The sequence below is a fragment of the Haliaeetus albicilla genome, chromosome 10 (assembly GCF_947461875.1).
Source record: "Haliaeetus albicilla chromosome 10, bHalAlb1.1, whole genome shotgun sequence".
Lineage (NCBI taxonomy): Eukaryota > Metazoa > Chordata > Aves > Accipitriformes > Accipitridae > Haliaeetus > Haliaeetus albicilla.
In genome coordinates, this window is record NC_091492.1 from 25564579 (window position 1) to 25579373 (window position 14795).

The window sequence follows — 14795 nt, forward strand, 5'->3', positions numbered from 1 at the left end:
CATGCTATGACTGACAATATTTATTGAAAAAAATCTAGTAATTTAATTTTTTAAAATAATGAAGGATATTTCATATAAATATAAATATTTTTATTTTTTTGTATTATATAAAAAATTTAAATGTGAACATTTTGAAGAAGTGAAAAAATAGACTGTACTAATTGAAAGACAAACCATTTCCAATTTCTTTGTGTTACTCTGAAATAGGAAAGTCTATGATGTACTGTATCAACTGATAACTTCTCTTAAACTTTTAAAACAAATTTATGCATAAACCAGAGCTACTTTTAAATAAAAAATGAATACCTTCAGATGCTGAATTTGCACTTCATGACCAGTTGAGGGAAACATTGATTTGCATTTTTAGACTGTTATATCAGATGAGAACATTTTCTGTAAAAGGAAATTAATATAACAATTCAGCACAATGAACAGGAAAAGCCTTTGTTAGTAGATAATTTGTCCAAAATAATTTTTTAGAACTACTATAAGACCAGAATGGTGAATTTTCAAAGCAGGGTTTGATGGATGCTTCTGGCAGCTCACCTAGGGACTCATGGGCTTGTTTTCTTCAGATTTCTCTTTTGCAGTCTCCTCTGCCAACCTCTTGAATAACCTGTTGAATAAGTGTCTAGGTTCTGCTTCATTTCTATGCTCTGCTTTTACGTGGATGCAAATTCACATGAGCCTTGCTTTTGCTGGGAATTGGTTGCACCTGGCACTTATGGGATGAGACAAGAAACCCTACAGCGATCCCTTCCCTGATGGTCTACCCACCAGGGAAATGTCAGCGCCAAAGTCCATAATTCTGCCTCCTACATGCAGATTGGCGTTGGCTGGAGAGCTGAAGTTCCTGCAGACTGGGAGGAGAAACATTTCCTGCTGGAAATCACTTCCAAAACTCAATCTTCTTGTGGCTCCAGATGGCTCCAGCCTGGGAACGGTCCCAGTAGGTTCATCCTTTCATCATCAACCTGACAGTCACCTTTACTTTAAGCAACTCTTCTCCCTCCCTGTCACATGCCTTCTTGTTAATTATGGGGAAGAAGAGGCTTCCCCTTGAAGCCTTGGCTTATCTGGAATCTGCATGCTTCTTGTCTTCCTTTGTAAAACAGTTTTTGCTGATGGCAAAGGCTGGCAGACTCTTGCAGGATGCATGCCCAAAGCCAGCCCTGGCAGGGCAGTGATGGGAAGGACTAAGCTCACAGCTCACACACAGGACGTCAACCGCACAAAGTAGTCTCTGGTGGAGAAATGGCAATATTTAAACCTTGATATGCATTGGGAAGAGGTGAATGTGAGCTCCTGTGTGTTCTCATATCAGGTATCTATTTCAGAGCTGCAGAAAGCTTAGGGAGTCTGGCATTTTTGTGTCTCAGTGCATTTTGGATCCTCAAATGTAGCATAACTTGGGCTGGAATGTAGTCAGCAAGTACTGGTTTAATTTTCTTGAATCTTCACATTTCTAAGCTAGTATTTTGGAAATAAGCAGTGTTTTGGTGTGTTTGGTGGAAGAAGGGCAGAGTTAAGACATGACAGATGTGAGTTTTGAGGACTGTCTTGGAGGAGACAGAAATTGAGGTGTTCAGTACATCCTCAGTCACCTCAGATTCTACAGGATGCTTAAAATTGAAGATCTGAAAAGCTAGTGCCTCCTTTTTTGCCATGTGTCAGGTAAATAATTAGTAAAGACAAATATAAAAGAAAAAAAATTAAAGTATAACAGAAAGCCATACTGCGATGCAAGATCTTTTAATGAGAGTAAGAAGCACTGTACACAGCAGTTACAGCTTATAGTAGTACAGAATAGGGGTATCCAAAGATTCATACATTCTTTAAACAAAGAGTTACTACATTTCACAGCAGATGCTTTTGGGACTATGGTGGTGTTTGGTGAAGAGCAGAGCTGTCAGCACAACATACGGCAAGACGAGGCATCTGCTCTGGTCTGCATCTCCTGTTGCAAAGCTACACATCAAAATACACAGTATATCCACCAACAAAGGCTATGAAGGAAAAGTTGACCCTAAAAGCAGGTTATTCAAAATAGCTGCAGACATTGAAGAGAGATATTAAGCACTCAGGACCATTCCTGACGGCAGTCGCTGTCACAGGAGCTTAGCAAAGGTAAAATTCATATAGGAGTCGTAAATCACTATTTTGCTTTTCATTTCCTATCTGGTCGTTATATGGCTGGGTTTAGCAGGGGTAGAAGCTCCCATAGCTGTATCTACGGGTGTAGCAAGAAGAGTAGGGGTAGCAATAGCGGGAGCTGTAGGAAGGGTAGCAGTCCCGATAACTGCCCAGACCCCTGTAGCCCCGGTAGCCGCAGGGGCTCCCGCAGTCGTAGGTCTGGTAGCTGTACACGGTCCCATAGTTGCAGGGAGTGTAGCAGGCATCCTCACACTGGTTCTGGTAGTAGTAAGTCATCTTGGTGCGATGGAGGGAGGCAAGTCTGAAACACAGCAGAAGAGAAGAAGATAAGGTCTGCCCCAGAGACCAAGTGGCAGCTTACCGCTTCTAGCAAAACCCATGTAAGCATGGCAGAGAGGGAGAGGAGAGAAGGGCAAACACGGGAGCCAACTGAACATCTCCATTTGAGGCTATACCCTGTCTCCTTCTTGCCCAGATCACTCCTTTCTGTTTATCCCCCTTCTTTTCTCCATAAAAATATTTCATGCTGCTTTTCTTGTTGCCATTGCTTAGAATTGGCAGTGTGGATTCAGATAGTATTTTAGAGAGAATATTGTTAGGATTAGGTTGTCTGTAGCAGTGTCTGATACTTCTCTAAAAACCGTAATTGAGCAGACGCTAGTTCAGGAATGAATTCCGCCAGTTTTTGCTGTCAAGACCAGACATCACAGAAGAAATCCTCCCCTTGTGCAAGTCAGCAGTGCTCTGCTGAAAAAGGCAGCTTGTTTGTTTGAACCCGTGTCTGTGCCTTGATTGCCAGTTCAATATATACTTGCTTTTTGTTCAAAATAACTGAAAAAATGTAATGCATTGTCTGCTTCAAAATAAAGAAGCCTGAAATACTTCAGTATATCATAAAATAAGGTAATTTCTCATAGTGCATGGCTAGATGAGACAATCTTCTAAGCTTATGCAGGCATTTTAATATGCCATTTTTAAGAAGAAAGAATTGTACTTGCATGGCTGTGAAATCACAGCCTTTGCTTTCAAAGTATAACTGCCATCTGTATAGCAATATAGCAAAACAACAGCATCTACACAGCAATAAAGACATTACAGTAGGTCTGACTTACCAAGTTCAGTGAGAATGTAAGTCTGGAGATGCGAGTAGAGAGCCTTGAATCTCTCTCCCTTTTATATATTTATCTGACCAAGCCTACTGTGCTTTAAACTCATATTCATCACAAAACAAATTTACTTATACACGTCATTCCATCAGTTGATGTAATTGTTTTTCTTGGTTTGTGATTATTAGTCAGTTCTTGGCTTCCAAAAGCATGACATTGCATTGCAGTTTTCTTTCATGTTCAGACTTCCTGGGTCAATTGTATTTGTAGAATTAGTATGGGGAAATCTGAGTTATAACAGGAAAGGGAAGGAAGGATATTGAAGGCAGAGTGGATTGACATTCACAATCCCAGTTTTGGACGAATGGACAAATTTCAGTATACGAAGCTTGCAATGGCTCTGGATTGGTTTGAGGAAGAACGAATTTCAAATTTTTTTTGCAGAAATAATAATATGTAGAAAGCATTTCTTGGTTTGTTTGTTTTTATTTCAAAATTGCATTTTAGGTCAGAATATTGGCGTTGTTTGTATTTATGATTTTGTTTGTATTATTTCCAGCTCAAAAGCAGAAGTACAAGAAAGATGTTTGGATTAGAGGACAAGTCTGGTCTGTACCTTGCTGCAATCAAATATGCATGGATGTGTTAACTGCATACTGTGACCTGTCACAGGAAAGTAATTCTGTAGAAAATTCGATTTACTTGCTTGTTATGCTCTATCAATTACTTTTACCAAACATCAACAGCCACCTCCTAAGTCTACCTAAAAGGAAACTGGTGTCCTTTTTTGGTGTAAGAACAGTGGAAATATTTTTTAATAAGGCAAGGAGTCGGTGACAAGACTTTATGGGAACCATAAAGCAGGTAGCAATCAATAATAAATCTAAAGCCTTTTAAGCAGAAATAATGATATTTGAAATTTCCATGCTTTGAACCATATATGAAATAAACTTACAAACTCAGTCTTCTGGAGAGCCAGCCCAAGTGACACAAATTGGATCCAAAAATATCTGCTTAGTGATTGTTTACACTTAGATCAGAAAATGATTCACTCAGGGGTTCATTACAAGGAATAAGATAAAACAAACAGGAACATATCTCTGTAATAACTGTAGTTTTCCTGAGAAGTCCCCCAAATGCTAAGTATGGTTTAACGTGACGACTTCTTAATAGAAGTGTTGGAAAGTTGATGTGTTTAACTTAAATGTTGTTAATGACGGTGAATAATGCTGAGCCCTGTGACCTGGTAAGCAGCAACATCCCGGTCTTCCCTGGTGACCTTCACCTCAAAACACTGGTGTTTACTTGCATCTAAAGGAAGGATAATAACAGGCATGACAGATGTTCTGGGCCTTTCTCTAAATTTTGAATATCAAAGCCTTCATTAATACTTATTAAAGATTTGCATGTACAAAGAGATTTATTATTTAAATATTAATACTATGTTAGTGGAAAACACCCCAGTGTTATGTAACACAGTTTCTAAAAACGTATGTCAGGTTATCCTGTTTCTATGCTTTATTAAGGTTGTAACTTATAGCTTCAGTATTGGGTCTCTGAATGTATTTTCTCTAAAAATACATCATATACATACCATTTTAATGCTTATAGGCCAATTTTCTATCTGAATCAATCAGCACAACAATATCCTGTTGCATGACAGCACCAAATCAAAGAAATGGTCTTTCCCCCTTTGCTAGTCACAGGAAATGTTTGAAAGGATTCATAAGAATGTACTGTTTCATGTGTCATTAAAGTTATGAAACACATGAAAAGGAGACGCTACCCCTTCCACAAGTATTTCTGAAAAAAAATGTGCAACAAAGTACATGGGCCAACATGCATGGTGAGGCTGGTCTTCCAAAAATGACATGTTTGGTAATTTGTACATCTTTGCATATTCTGTCAACTTGTTGCTGTACTGAAGAAGTGAATTCAGCATGATGATACCATGGCTTAATTGTCCTATACAGTTTTGAGATGAAAGAAACGTGGAGGGTGTAGCCTGCATGTCACAGTGCTGGACCAATAATCAGAAACCCTGGGGAGAACCGGTATATCAATGAGAAGGAGTCATGAGGGAGGCAAAATGTGTCTGGTAATTGGAGCTGACCCGGAGTGCAGACATGTCTTTCACGCGCTGGGTGGGACCGGGTGCTCTATAAAAACCCGCGCTGCTGAGAATAATGCATTCGCTTCTCCTGCCTTATCCTCCTTGCAGAAGTGGGTAAGTTGGAAGAGATTTAGAAAACCTAGTGAATAATGAAGACATGTATTTGGTACTATTTCTCCCCTCTTCCCCCCCCGCTCCTGGTTACTAATCTACAAGTACTGTAGATTAATGTATTGGGAATCAAGGTTGTGATTTCATGAGAATTATTTATATGTAAGGTATACTTTCCTCCCTGGATTTTCATTGATATTTGAGTGTTCAAAACTGGGTCAGTCCTGCACATATCCCTCTTCTCCTTTAAAGTCTTTATCTCAGTATGGCTATGAAGGATTTTCCAGTTTATTTCCTGTTGGCTCCGTTTTGACACAGGTGTCATGGTTCACAATCCCATCTCCCATCAAGATCCATGGGTGCAGCCAGTGCTGCTGTGCAGGAAAGCTCAGAAAGGCTGGTCAGGATGGAGGATTAGGGGGAAGACACAGCACTAAAAATCAGGATAGAACAATAGATGAGCACAGAGGGTGTCAGGCAGTGTGCCTGGGTTTGCTGGCTCTCTCTTCCCTCCCTGCTTGCTTGCAACATTTATTTGAGATTTACTTGCTGTTGGGAGCATTGCCTTATAAGCTTTTTCTTCCCTGCTGTGTTGCAGGCTTGCCTCCCTCCATCGCACCAAGATGACTTACTACTACCAGAACCAGTGTGAGGATGCCTGCTACACTCCCTGCAACTACAGGACCGTGTACAGCTACCGGACCTACGACTGCGGAAGCCCTTGTGGCTACCAGGGCTACGGGAGTCTGGGCAGTTATCGGGACTGCTACCCTTCCTACAGCTCCCGCTATTGCTACCCCTACTCTTCTTGCTACACCCGTAGATACAGTTATGGGAGCTTCTACCCCTGCTACCCCTGCTAAACTCAGAAGATTTAATGGGAAATGAGGACTGAGAATTAATTACCAAATTCATGGCTGCCGTTAGGGGGAGGGTGTGCAAAAGCTCTGAGTCCAGGACTGTGACTGAAAGCCATAGTATTTTGGAGACCTCAGTGTTTCTGTAAAACTTCTTCAATGTTCTTCCAAAATGTTTTGTTTTCCTTTTTCCCTACTGACTTCTTACCCCTACATGGGTTTGGTGGTGTAAAGGAAGCTGGGCTTTACATGGGTTAACATGGGAAAACAACTTCTTAACTCATTTATAGCTCTTTCCCAGCTAACATTAATGAAATCTAGAGTGTACCTGTACTAGCCTTCCTATGGATATGTTTCTGACTTAACTGCTTTTGAAGCTATACCAAAGAAACAGTAAGTCATCCAATCAGATTTATTTCACTGGACTTAAAGCAAGTGGAAAAGTTTGAAAATGGATATTGATAGTCAAATGCTACAGCTGTAGCAGCAAAAATGGTACCAATGGAACTGGGAGATCTTCTGCAGATATAAATTAATCTCTGTACACATTCTTTTTGCTTCTCCTTTCTGTAATATTTTAGATTATGATTGTGAGCTTTACTCTTATTAAAAATGTTATAGCATCATTACATGTCCCTGTTGATCTTTTTCTGACTTGGATGTACACAAATTTTTTCCCCCTGCTTGATATGTTTTACGGAGACATACTGCACCCTGTAGCTTTTATGAATGTCAGCTGAACCTGAGCACACATTTTGCAAACTAATAACCCAGTAGTACCTCAGAAAATGAAGTCACCCATTCCAGAATTTCCTAGGAAGGATTTGGAAACATTCTTTTAAATTTGCCTTAGCATCACAGTGCATGTGCAGACATTGGACATAACAGCACCACATCTTAGTGATTTGTAAAAGCACAGACTGTGTGCAGGAAAACCCAGTTTAACTGGGGAATAAGCCACGAAGTTGGGAGAAAATCCCTCTTTCTCAAGTGCTTTTGTGCTGGCAGTGTCTGGGACGCTTTCTGGATTTAGAGACTTGATCTGTTACAGAGCAGAAAATTGCACGCTTTCTGTTCACCTTATTAAGTGCTGGTAAGGGCAAGTGCTTGCAAGTTTTACTGCACGGCTCCATTTGAATGACAATGAAATGGCATGAATTTCCCAGGCTGCACAATCACACAGTTGTTATTAAGGTAGAGATCCCTTAATGCAAGTCTGAAGTGACTCTGTTATTCATGACTGACGTACCTAACTGGCAGCGGTAGTAACCTCTTAATAGTATGATGCTGTAACACAGTCTAGGCAAAAAAACAGTGAAGTGCTTTAAAAGCCCTATTAAACCCTAGAGTCCTTACTGTGAATGTAATTGCTGTCCTTTCAACACACACAGAGGCACTTTGAGGGCAGTCTCACAAGAGGAACAGAGCTCAGTTGTGCTACAATACAAAATATGAGTAGAAAATCCATTGAAAACCTTTGCAAGTAAAACTGTGGGTTACACTTCCAGCAACTTTTGGGATGGAGCTTTCTCATGGCTCCTGAGGAGCTTTGTTCCTAGGAAAGCACTCACTGACTTTGGTGCCTGATGTGTTCCCTGCAGAAGCACAGTGCAAATTTCTGTTCAACATGTATCTTGAGATGAAGATCTATAAATTTAGCTGGAACTAGTCATAATTTCAATTTTTCATTAGCTAAATCTATTAAAATCTGGAAAGTTATGAATAAGTTACTAAGTAAAAACTGGAAAGTATTAAGTGTCTCAGTGCACAAGAGACAATGTTAGCTTAAAATAATCGTTAATATCTCAGTAGTTCTACAGACTGTTTATGGACTTGGCTGCTTTAACAGGGGACATAGTCAAAAGAAAGAAATTAATGGAATGCCATACACTTATGTGTTTCTTCCACTCCACGAAATCTAAGTTAAGACTAGGAAGAAGTCCAAATTTCTGGGATGAGAAGGCAAAGTAACTAATTGTAGGGCCTATCATGGTTGTTTGTACAGAGCCACATTTGAATGAAAAATTTGAAGGTAATAAAATCACATTCTGACTAAAGCATATGTTGAAATGTCTCAACATATTCTTTTGAAGTAACTATTATTCAATAATGAAGCACCTGACAAGAGCAGTAAGCTTTTAATAGAGTAATAACACACTATAAATGCATAAAATAGTTATGAGTGGCTGAGAAGTGCTTTGAACTTCTCAGACTATCTAGCATGGAAAAAAGGGAAGACATTATATATTTCTGATTGGGAAAAGGACCACAAAGTAATGAATAAATTCACTGATATTTTTTCCTTCAAAAGCTGTCCCTTACTATGGGACTAACAGCTTGTTTGTATCTTGTGTGCTACAACAAAGGTTTCCATCACAAGCTGTTGAACCTCTCACAAACCCTGTTTGCTAATCCGTATGCTATCCGATATATAACCCTGTAGTTTGAGCTTCATTATCAACATATCTGTGGCCAATGAAGAAAATCAGAAGAGCAAACTCATACAAACCAACGAAAAGCCAAGTTACTGATGCAATGTGGATTCTTTAATTGGGATAGAAAACACAATAGGCAGTGACAGCAGGAAACAAAACAACACAAAACCAATGAATTGGAAATAGGAAAATCATAAGGCTGCAGCAAGGCACAACCCAGGGCTCCAGTCCAAAGACACCCTCCCTTCCTATTGCGAGATGGGAATCTCAGAGCCAGGCAGAGCAGGAGAGACTCTTGTCCAAGGATGAGTACAAATTCTTTGTATCGCAGGTAAAGGGGAGCTTTAGGAGGCAGTGCTGGAAACCCTAAAGCCACCAGCTGAAGATCTGCAAGGTTACTCGGTGCAAATAAGCAAAGACCATAAAGTTCAAGAGGCTGCTTTGCCACAGCCTAAATAGGGGCTGAAAGGTTTGTTCTGCATGTGGTGGTAGAAGAGAAGAGGGGCTACTTGTGGAGACAGAGGACAGATGCAGCACTGAACTCCATGGATACTTGGGGGTCTAGCAGGGCTCACAGTTGCCATTGAGGTACCTGTGGCCTCAGTCCCAGCTGCCATATCTGCAACGCCCATAGCCTCTGTAGCCCTTGTAGCCCCCATAACCTCCGTAGCCCCCATAGCCATCATAGCCCCAAGAGCCTCCACAGCCCCCAAGGCCTCCAAAACTGCCACGGCCTGCAAAAGTTCCACTAAAGCCTCCCGTGAGCATCCCTAGAGCATCCCTTCAAGACTTGTTCCCCCCTGACGACAGAGACCTGCACGCCAATGTCCCCAGTGTCCTCGGGGCGTGTTGGTCCGGGCTGCTTGAATCAGCCACGGTAGTGCCCTTGGAGCATTTGGGCAGTTTGCTCAGTGTCTTACAACTGATGATGACAGTCCCATCTGAGTCTTGTAGAGCACATCCCACTGAGCTTCCTCTGGTCTCCCACCAGCAATCAACACAATACATTCCCAAAGCCCGCTTTGAACACGTGAAAGCGCCATAGGTGTCTTGCAGAAGCTCTTCCAAATCTCCTACCTGCTTTTATTGCCTTGTTAACGGTCACGTTTGGAGGTCCAGGGAAATGGAGAGACGACCACTGCATGTACAGGGCTGCTGGCCATGCCCCTGTGCCCAGCTAGAGGTGGGGGCCACCGGGAAGGAGTGAGATAGACACAGCCAAGTCTTCCCAAATTTCCCCTCAGAGGCCTGAAGTGGCCACGGGTATCCAGTCAGGTGAAGCACAAAGCTCTCCGAGCAGGAGGTTGGATTGTCTACCCTCCTGAGGTGCCTCCCTTCTCCAAGTATCTTCTGATCTTGTGATCCCAGGACGGCAAAGTGGTCTTGGACAGAGACAGTTCCGGCCAGAGCCACCAGGAAGGGCAGTGTGGCAGCGCGTTGGTCACTGCTGGGGAGCTCAAGAAAAGATGTCTCATCCGCAGCTGTGAACACAGAGGATGGGATAGAAGGCAGCAAAATGGCAAGAGCAGGCGTTCCTTCCTTCCACTGCCTGAACTGAAGTTTGCACGTCTTCTCTTTCCCTTGAGGGTGTTTCAGTCTCTGCCCGTCCTCACAGCTGGCCAGGTCCCCCTGCACCGACTCTCGGCCATCCACCAGGTCCTGGCTCACGTGGTGTCCCCTGTGTGTCTGCTGAGGGCACAGTGGTGGAAGGGGGTTCTGGCGACCGCGTCATGGCTGCTGTGGCTGGGTGCTTTGCGGGGGGTGTGGCAGTGTGGGCTACTTTGTGGGCTGGTGTGCAAACAAGGGCCAGCAAATCTGGTCCAGAGCACGGGGCTGTGGGAAGCTCTCCTGTCACTCTTTTCCTGGGCAGAGCCGTATCCCCAGGTGGCAGGTGGGTGACACAGGGAATCCCAGGAGGAGCTTCTGCTCCAGCAGCGGGGGCAAGACGGGGCCAAAAGTGCCTGCAAGCAGCAGTGGAAGACGGAGGAAAAACAGGGTGAGGAGGTGGTGCAGGGGTGCAGGGATGTGGAGGGGATGGAGGCACGGCAGTTGGGGAGGTGCTGGGGGTTGCTCACCGTCACCGTCTCCCCTGTCGACCCATGGCCTCCCAAGCGGCTCTGACCTGGGCCTTTGCCGTTGGAGCGTCTCCGTTGGCATCCCAATCCCCGCGGCCCTGAGGCTGCAGGCAGCCCCTGGGGAATGGCCAGAGTGGGCGGCAAACTCACTGTGGGGCCCAACAGCTCTTCTTGGGCTGTAGAGTGCAGGAGCCCAAAGTGGGGGGAAGACAGGGAAGGGAAAGAGGGAGAAGGTGTTGGTGAAGGAGACGAGCACGATCCCTGCTGCATAAGAGTGGCTGGTGGAGGGACGTGCTGCCAAGGGCAGGCAGGAGGAAGCACAGCAGGTCCTGCAGGTGCCCCTGACGAGGCCCCGGGTGGGAGCTGGCTGGGGCGGCCCAGGGAGCCAAGGCTGCCACTCGGGGTACTGGGTATGGAGGAAGGATGAAGAAAAACCATGGGTCGACCTTGCGATGCGACACAGCTTTTATTGCAGTTTGAGGGGAGGAGGCAGCTGGGAGAAGAGCAGGGCCCCGGCCAAGGGCAGCCCCACATCTCCTGGCAGCCGGCAGAGCCAGAGTGAGCATCAGCCGTGCCGCAGGAGCAGGCGCTTAGTGCGGGTCTCTGTCATCGGGAGTCAGCGAGCTTTGAAGGGATGATCAGCAGGGCAGGAGGAAGGCAGAGCTGGGCCCCGAGCAGGCACGAGGCACCCAAGCTCCGGAGAGCAGCAATGCCGAAGGCATGTCCTTCCACGGAGCGTCGTGTCGGGACGTGCCAGGGGCTTTTCTGGAGCTCTCCTTCATCTGTGGCCGGACCCAGTGTGGGGCTTAGCAAGGCCCACAGTTGCCGTTGAGGTACCTGTGGCCTCGGCCCCAGCCGCCATATCCGCAACCCCCATAGCCTCCGTAGCCCCCGTAGCCTCCGTAGCCCCCATAGCCACCGTAGCCTCCATAGCCCCAAGAGCCTCCATAGCCCCCAAGGCCTCCAAAACCGCCACGGCCTCCAAAAGTGCCACCAAAGCCCCCTCCAACTCCGGGGGCTCCCGCCGAGCCAACAACGCTGTACTGCGGGAAGGAGCTGAGGATGGGCCCGGGGAAGGTGACCACCGAGGGCGGGGGCTGGATCACCACCGTGGAGTCGGGGCACTGCCGCACGCAGGGCTCGTTGCAGGTGTCAGCCAGCGGGGCTGGGGCGGCCACCCCGCAGGAAGGGGCGCACAGGCTGGAGCAGGACATCTTCCAGGCAGGCAAGGAGTGCTGGAAAAGGCACCGGGGATTAGGCCAGGCTGTGGGGAAGGGGCTGTATGGAGGGAGGCAGGCAGAGATCCCCAAGAGGCTTCCAAGAGCTGGACTTACCCAGTTGATTAGGAGAGTCAAGTGGAGGAAGATGGATAGAGGGCTGCAAAGGCCTCAGCTCTTTTATACGTGTCCCACACTGCCTGGGGCATCGGCCAAGGGGGTGGTGGTGGAAACCCCACGTAATCATGAAATCAGGTGAAAAAGCTTCATGACACAGATAATGAAGAGAGACAATTATATCCCTCTTCACTGGGGACTTTGGTGTGCAAACGTGCCCTGAAGAGGATAGGGGCGATGGGAGGGACAGGCCGTGACACGTCATTACATGAAAGACAAGGCGGTGCTGTAGTTGACCTCGTGCCACCAATAAACCCCGATCTGTCCCTGATCCCCCACTTTGCCTATGTAGAAGAGTCCTGGGCATCTTGCAGAAGTGCTTTGCAATCCTGGGCACAGCCATCACGCCTGTCATTAGCTCTCTTTTACAGGCTGGTAAACAGAGGCAGCGGGAGGTTGGGCAAAGGCAGAAGCCATTCCACACGCTCGGGGTGACTTCCAAATGCCCGCCATCTCTGAATGCCAGCAACAGCTGCGCATCTCACGGTCTTGGGGTCCGCAGGCATCTCTGCTAATTGCCCACCCCGAAGGCTCTGGCGGGCATTGGGATTTTTTAGGTCCCGGTTTCACTTGACGGCCATGCAAAGCGTAGAGGAGACGGGTGCCATGTGTGGCAAAACCGCCAACGCACAGGGGCCTGGTAGAGACGCGATGGGCACGGCAGTGGGGTAGAGCGCAGGAGACCTCTGAGACGGGGGACGTATATGGAGGAGCAGAAGGGCAGCAACGCGACCAGGTCACTGTCAGCTCCTTCAGCCTCATGTCTGTGAGCGTGGTCCTCCGCGAGCCCCCTCTGGAGGGACTTGATTACTCACCTGGCCACTGAGGACTGTGCCCGGAGATGCTGGCCGAGCACCCACAGAGAGCCAGGCTGCATGTGGCCACGCTCCCTACGGGCACAGGCATGCTGGGCACCGATGGCTCTGGGCGCGTGGCTGGACTGCTGCTGAGTGCTGCGTGTGGCGTGGTGGGGCACAGCAATCTTCTGCAAGATGCCCAGGATTCTTCTACGTAAGCAAAGTGAGGGATTAGGGGCAGGTCAGGGTTTATTGGTGCCGCGAGTTCAGCTACAGCAGCGCCTTGTCTTTCATGTAATGATGTGTCACAGTCTGTCCCTCCCATCACCTCTTTCTTCTCCAGGGCACATTGGCACGCCAACGTCCCCAGTGAGGAGGCACACAGTTGTCTCGCATCACTATCTGTGTCAGGAAGCTTGTCCGCTTGAATTCATAATTACCTGGGGTTTTTGCAACCGCCCCCTTGGCCGATGGCCCGGGCAGTCTGGGACATGTATAAAAGAGCTGAGGGCTTTGCAGCCCTCTATCCAGTTTCCTCCGCTTGACTCTCCTGATCATTGTGGTAAGTCCAAGTCTTACCTCCACCTTTCCTTCCTCAGCAGTGGCTTTCTCAAGGTGTCTTTTGCTGAGTGCTCCACCACACTTTCATAGCACGTGGTGAGGATGTGATGGTGCTGTTTCAGAACTATGGAAAGGATGGAAATTTAAACTCATAGGTACGATGCCCCGAGTATGCCAGTGCCCTCAAGTCCTTTGGGAGCTCGGTGATTTTCCATCTGCTTTGGATGAGGGAGTTTTGCCTCCCTCCCGTGGCCGAGTAAGAACCAGGGAGCATGAGGGCAGCAAGGGGTCTAAAGCAGCATTTCAACTCTGGAACGTGTTTTTGCTCTGACTGCCGAGATAAACCCGAGCACGCCCTGGGACACAGGTTCCACGTGTGAGAGAGGCCGGAGGGACTTCGGATCAGGCCTTGCACTGAGCCAGAGCTCTGCCTTGTCTTGCAGCTTTACCTCCCGAACCCAAGGATGTCCTGCTCCAGCCTGTGCGCCCCTTCCTGCGGGGTGGCCGCCCCGGCCCCGCTGGCTGACACCTGCAACGAGCCCTGCGTGCGGCAGTGCCCCGACTCCACGGTGGTGATCCAGCCCCCGCCCTCGGTGGTCACCTTCCCCGGGCCCATCCTCAGCTCCTTCCCGCAGTACAGCGTTGTTGGCTCGGCGGGAGCCCCCGGAGTTGGAGGGGGCTTTGGTGGCACTTTTGGAGGCCGTGGCGGTTTTGGAGGCCTTGGGGGCTATGGAGGCTCTTGGGGCTATGGAGGCTACGGTGGCTATGGGGGCTACGGAGGCTACGGGGGCTACGGAGGCTATGGGGGTTGCGGATATGGCGGCTGGGGCCGAGGCCACAGGTACCTCAACGGCAACTGTGGGCCTTGCTAAGCCCCACACTGGGTCCGGCCACAGATGAAGGAGAGCTCCAGAAAAGCCCCTGGCACGTCCCGACACGACGCTCCGTGGAAGGACATGCCTTCGGCATTGCTGCTCTCCGGAGCTTGGGTGCCTCGTGCCTGCTCGGGGCCCAGCTCTGCCTTCCTCCTGCCCTACTTGAGCATCCCTTCAAGACTTGTTGCCCCCTGACGACAGAGACCTGCACTAGGTGCCTGCTCCCGTGGCACAGCTGATGCTCGCTGTCTCTCTGCCGGCTACCAGGAGACGTGGGCTGCCCTTGGCCGGGGCCCTGCTCTTCTCCCAGCTGCCTC

General features: G+C 47.5%; 2 protein-coding genes and 1 long non-coding RNA gene across 3 annotated transcripts; 1 reads left to right on the forward strand and 2 right to left on the reverse strand.

Annotated features, from left to right (window-relative positions):
• Window positions 1-1736: 1736 nt before the first annotated feature.
• Window positions 1737-3367, reverse strand: LOC138687111 (uncharacterized). The gene is made up of 2 exons (XR_011326440.1): window positions 3267-3367; window positions 1737-2455 (listed from the first exon to the last, which is right to left on the reverse strand). It is a non-coding gene; the product is annotated as an uncharacterized lncRNA (long non-coding RNA).
• Window positions 3368-9376: 6009 nt separating this feature from the next.
• LOC138687112 (claw keratin-like) lies at window positions 9377-12065 on the reverse strand. The gene is made up of 2 exons (XM_069793083.1): window positions 11708-12065; window positions 9377-9510 (listed from the first exon to the last, which is right to left on the reverse strand). Exons 1-2 carry the CDS (start codon window positions 12063-12065, stop codon window positions 9377-9379), a joined length of 492 nt encoding a protein of 163 aa, XP_069649184.1.
• Window positions 12066-13217: 1152 nt separating this feature from the next.
• LOC104319655 (claw keratin) lies at window positions 13218-14557 on the forward strand. The gene has a single exon (XM_009921481.2). The coding sequence runs from the start codon at window positions 14068-14070 to the stop codon at window positions 14473-14475; it is 408 nt and encodes a 135-aa protein (XP_009919783.2). The 5' UTR covers window positions 13218-14067; the 3' UTR covers window positions 14476-14557.
• The last annotated feature ends 238 nt before the right edge of the window (window positions 14558-14795 follow it).

Coding starts and splice junctions, on each gene's coding strand:
- LOC138687112 (XM_069793083.1), bottom strand. CDS start 12,065: ATGTCCTGCTCCAGCCTGTGCGCCCCTTCCTGCGGGGTGGCCGCCCCA. Junction 9,511..11,707: donor TGGGGGTTGCGGATATGGCG/GCTGGGGCCGAG, acceptor GAACTTTTGCAG/GCCGTGGCAGTTTTGGAGGC.
- LOC104319655 (XM_009921481.2), top strand. CDS start 14,068: ATGTCCTGCTCCAGCCTGTGCGCCCCTTCCTGCGGGGTGGCCGCCCCG.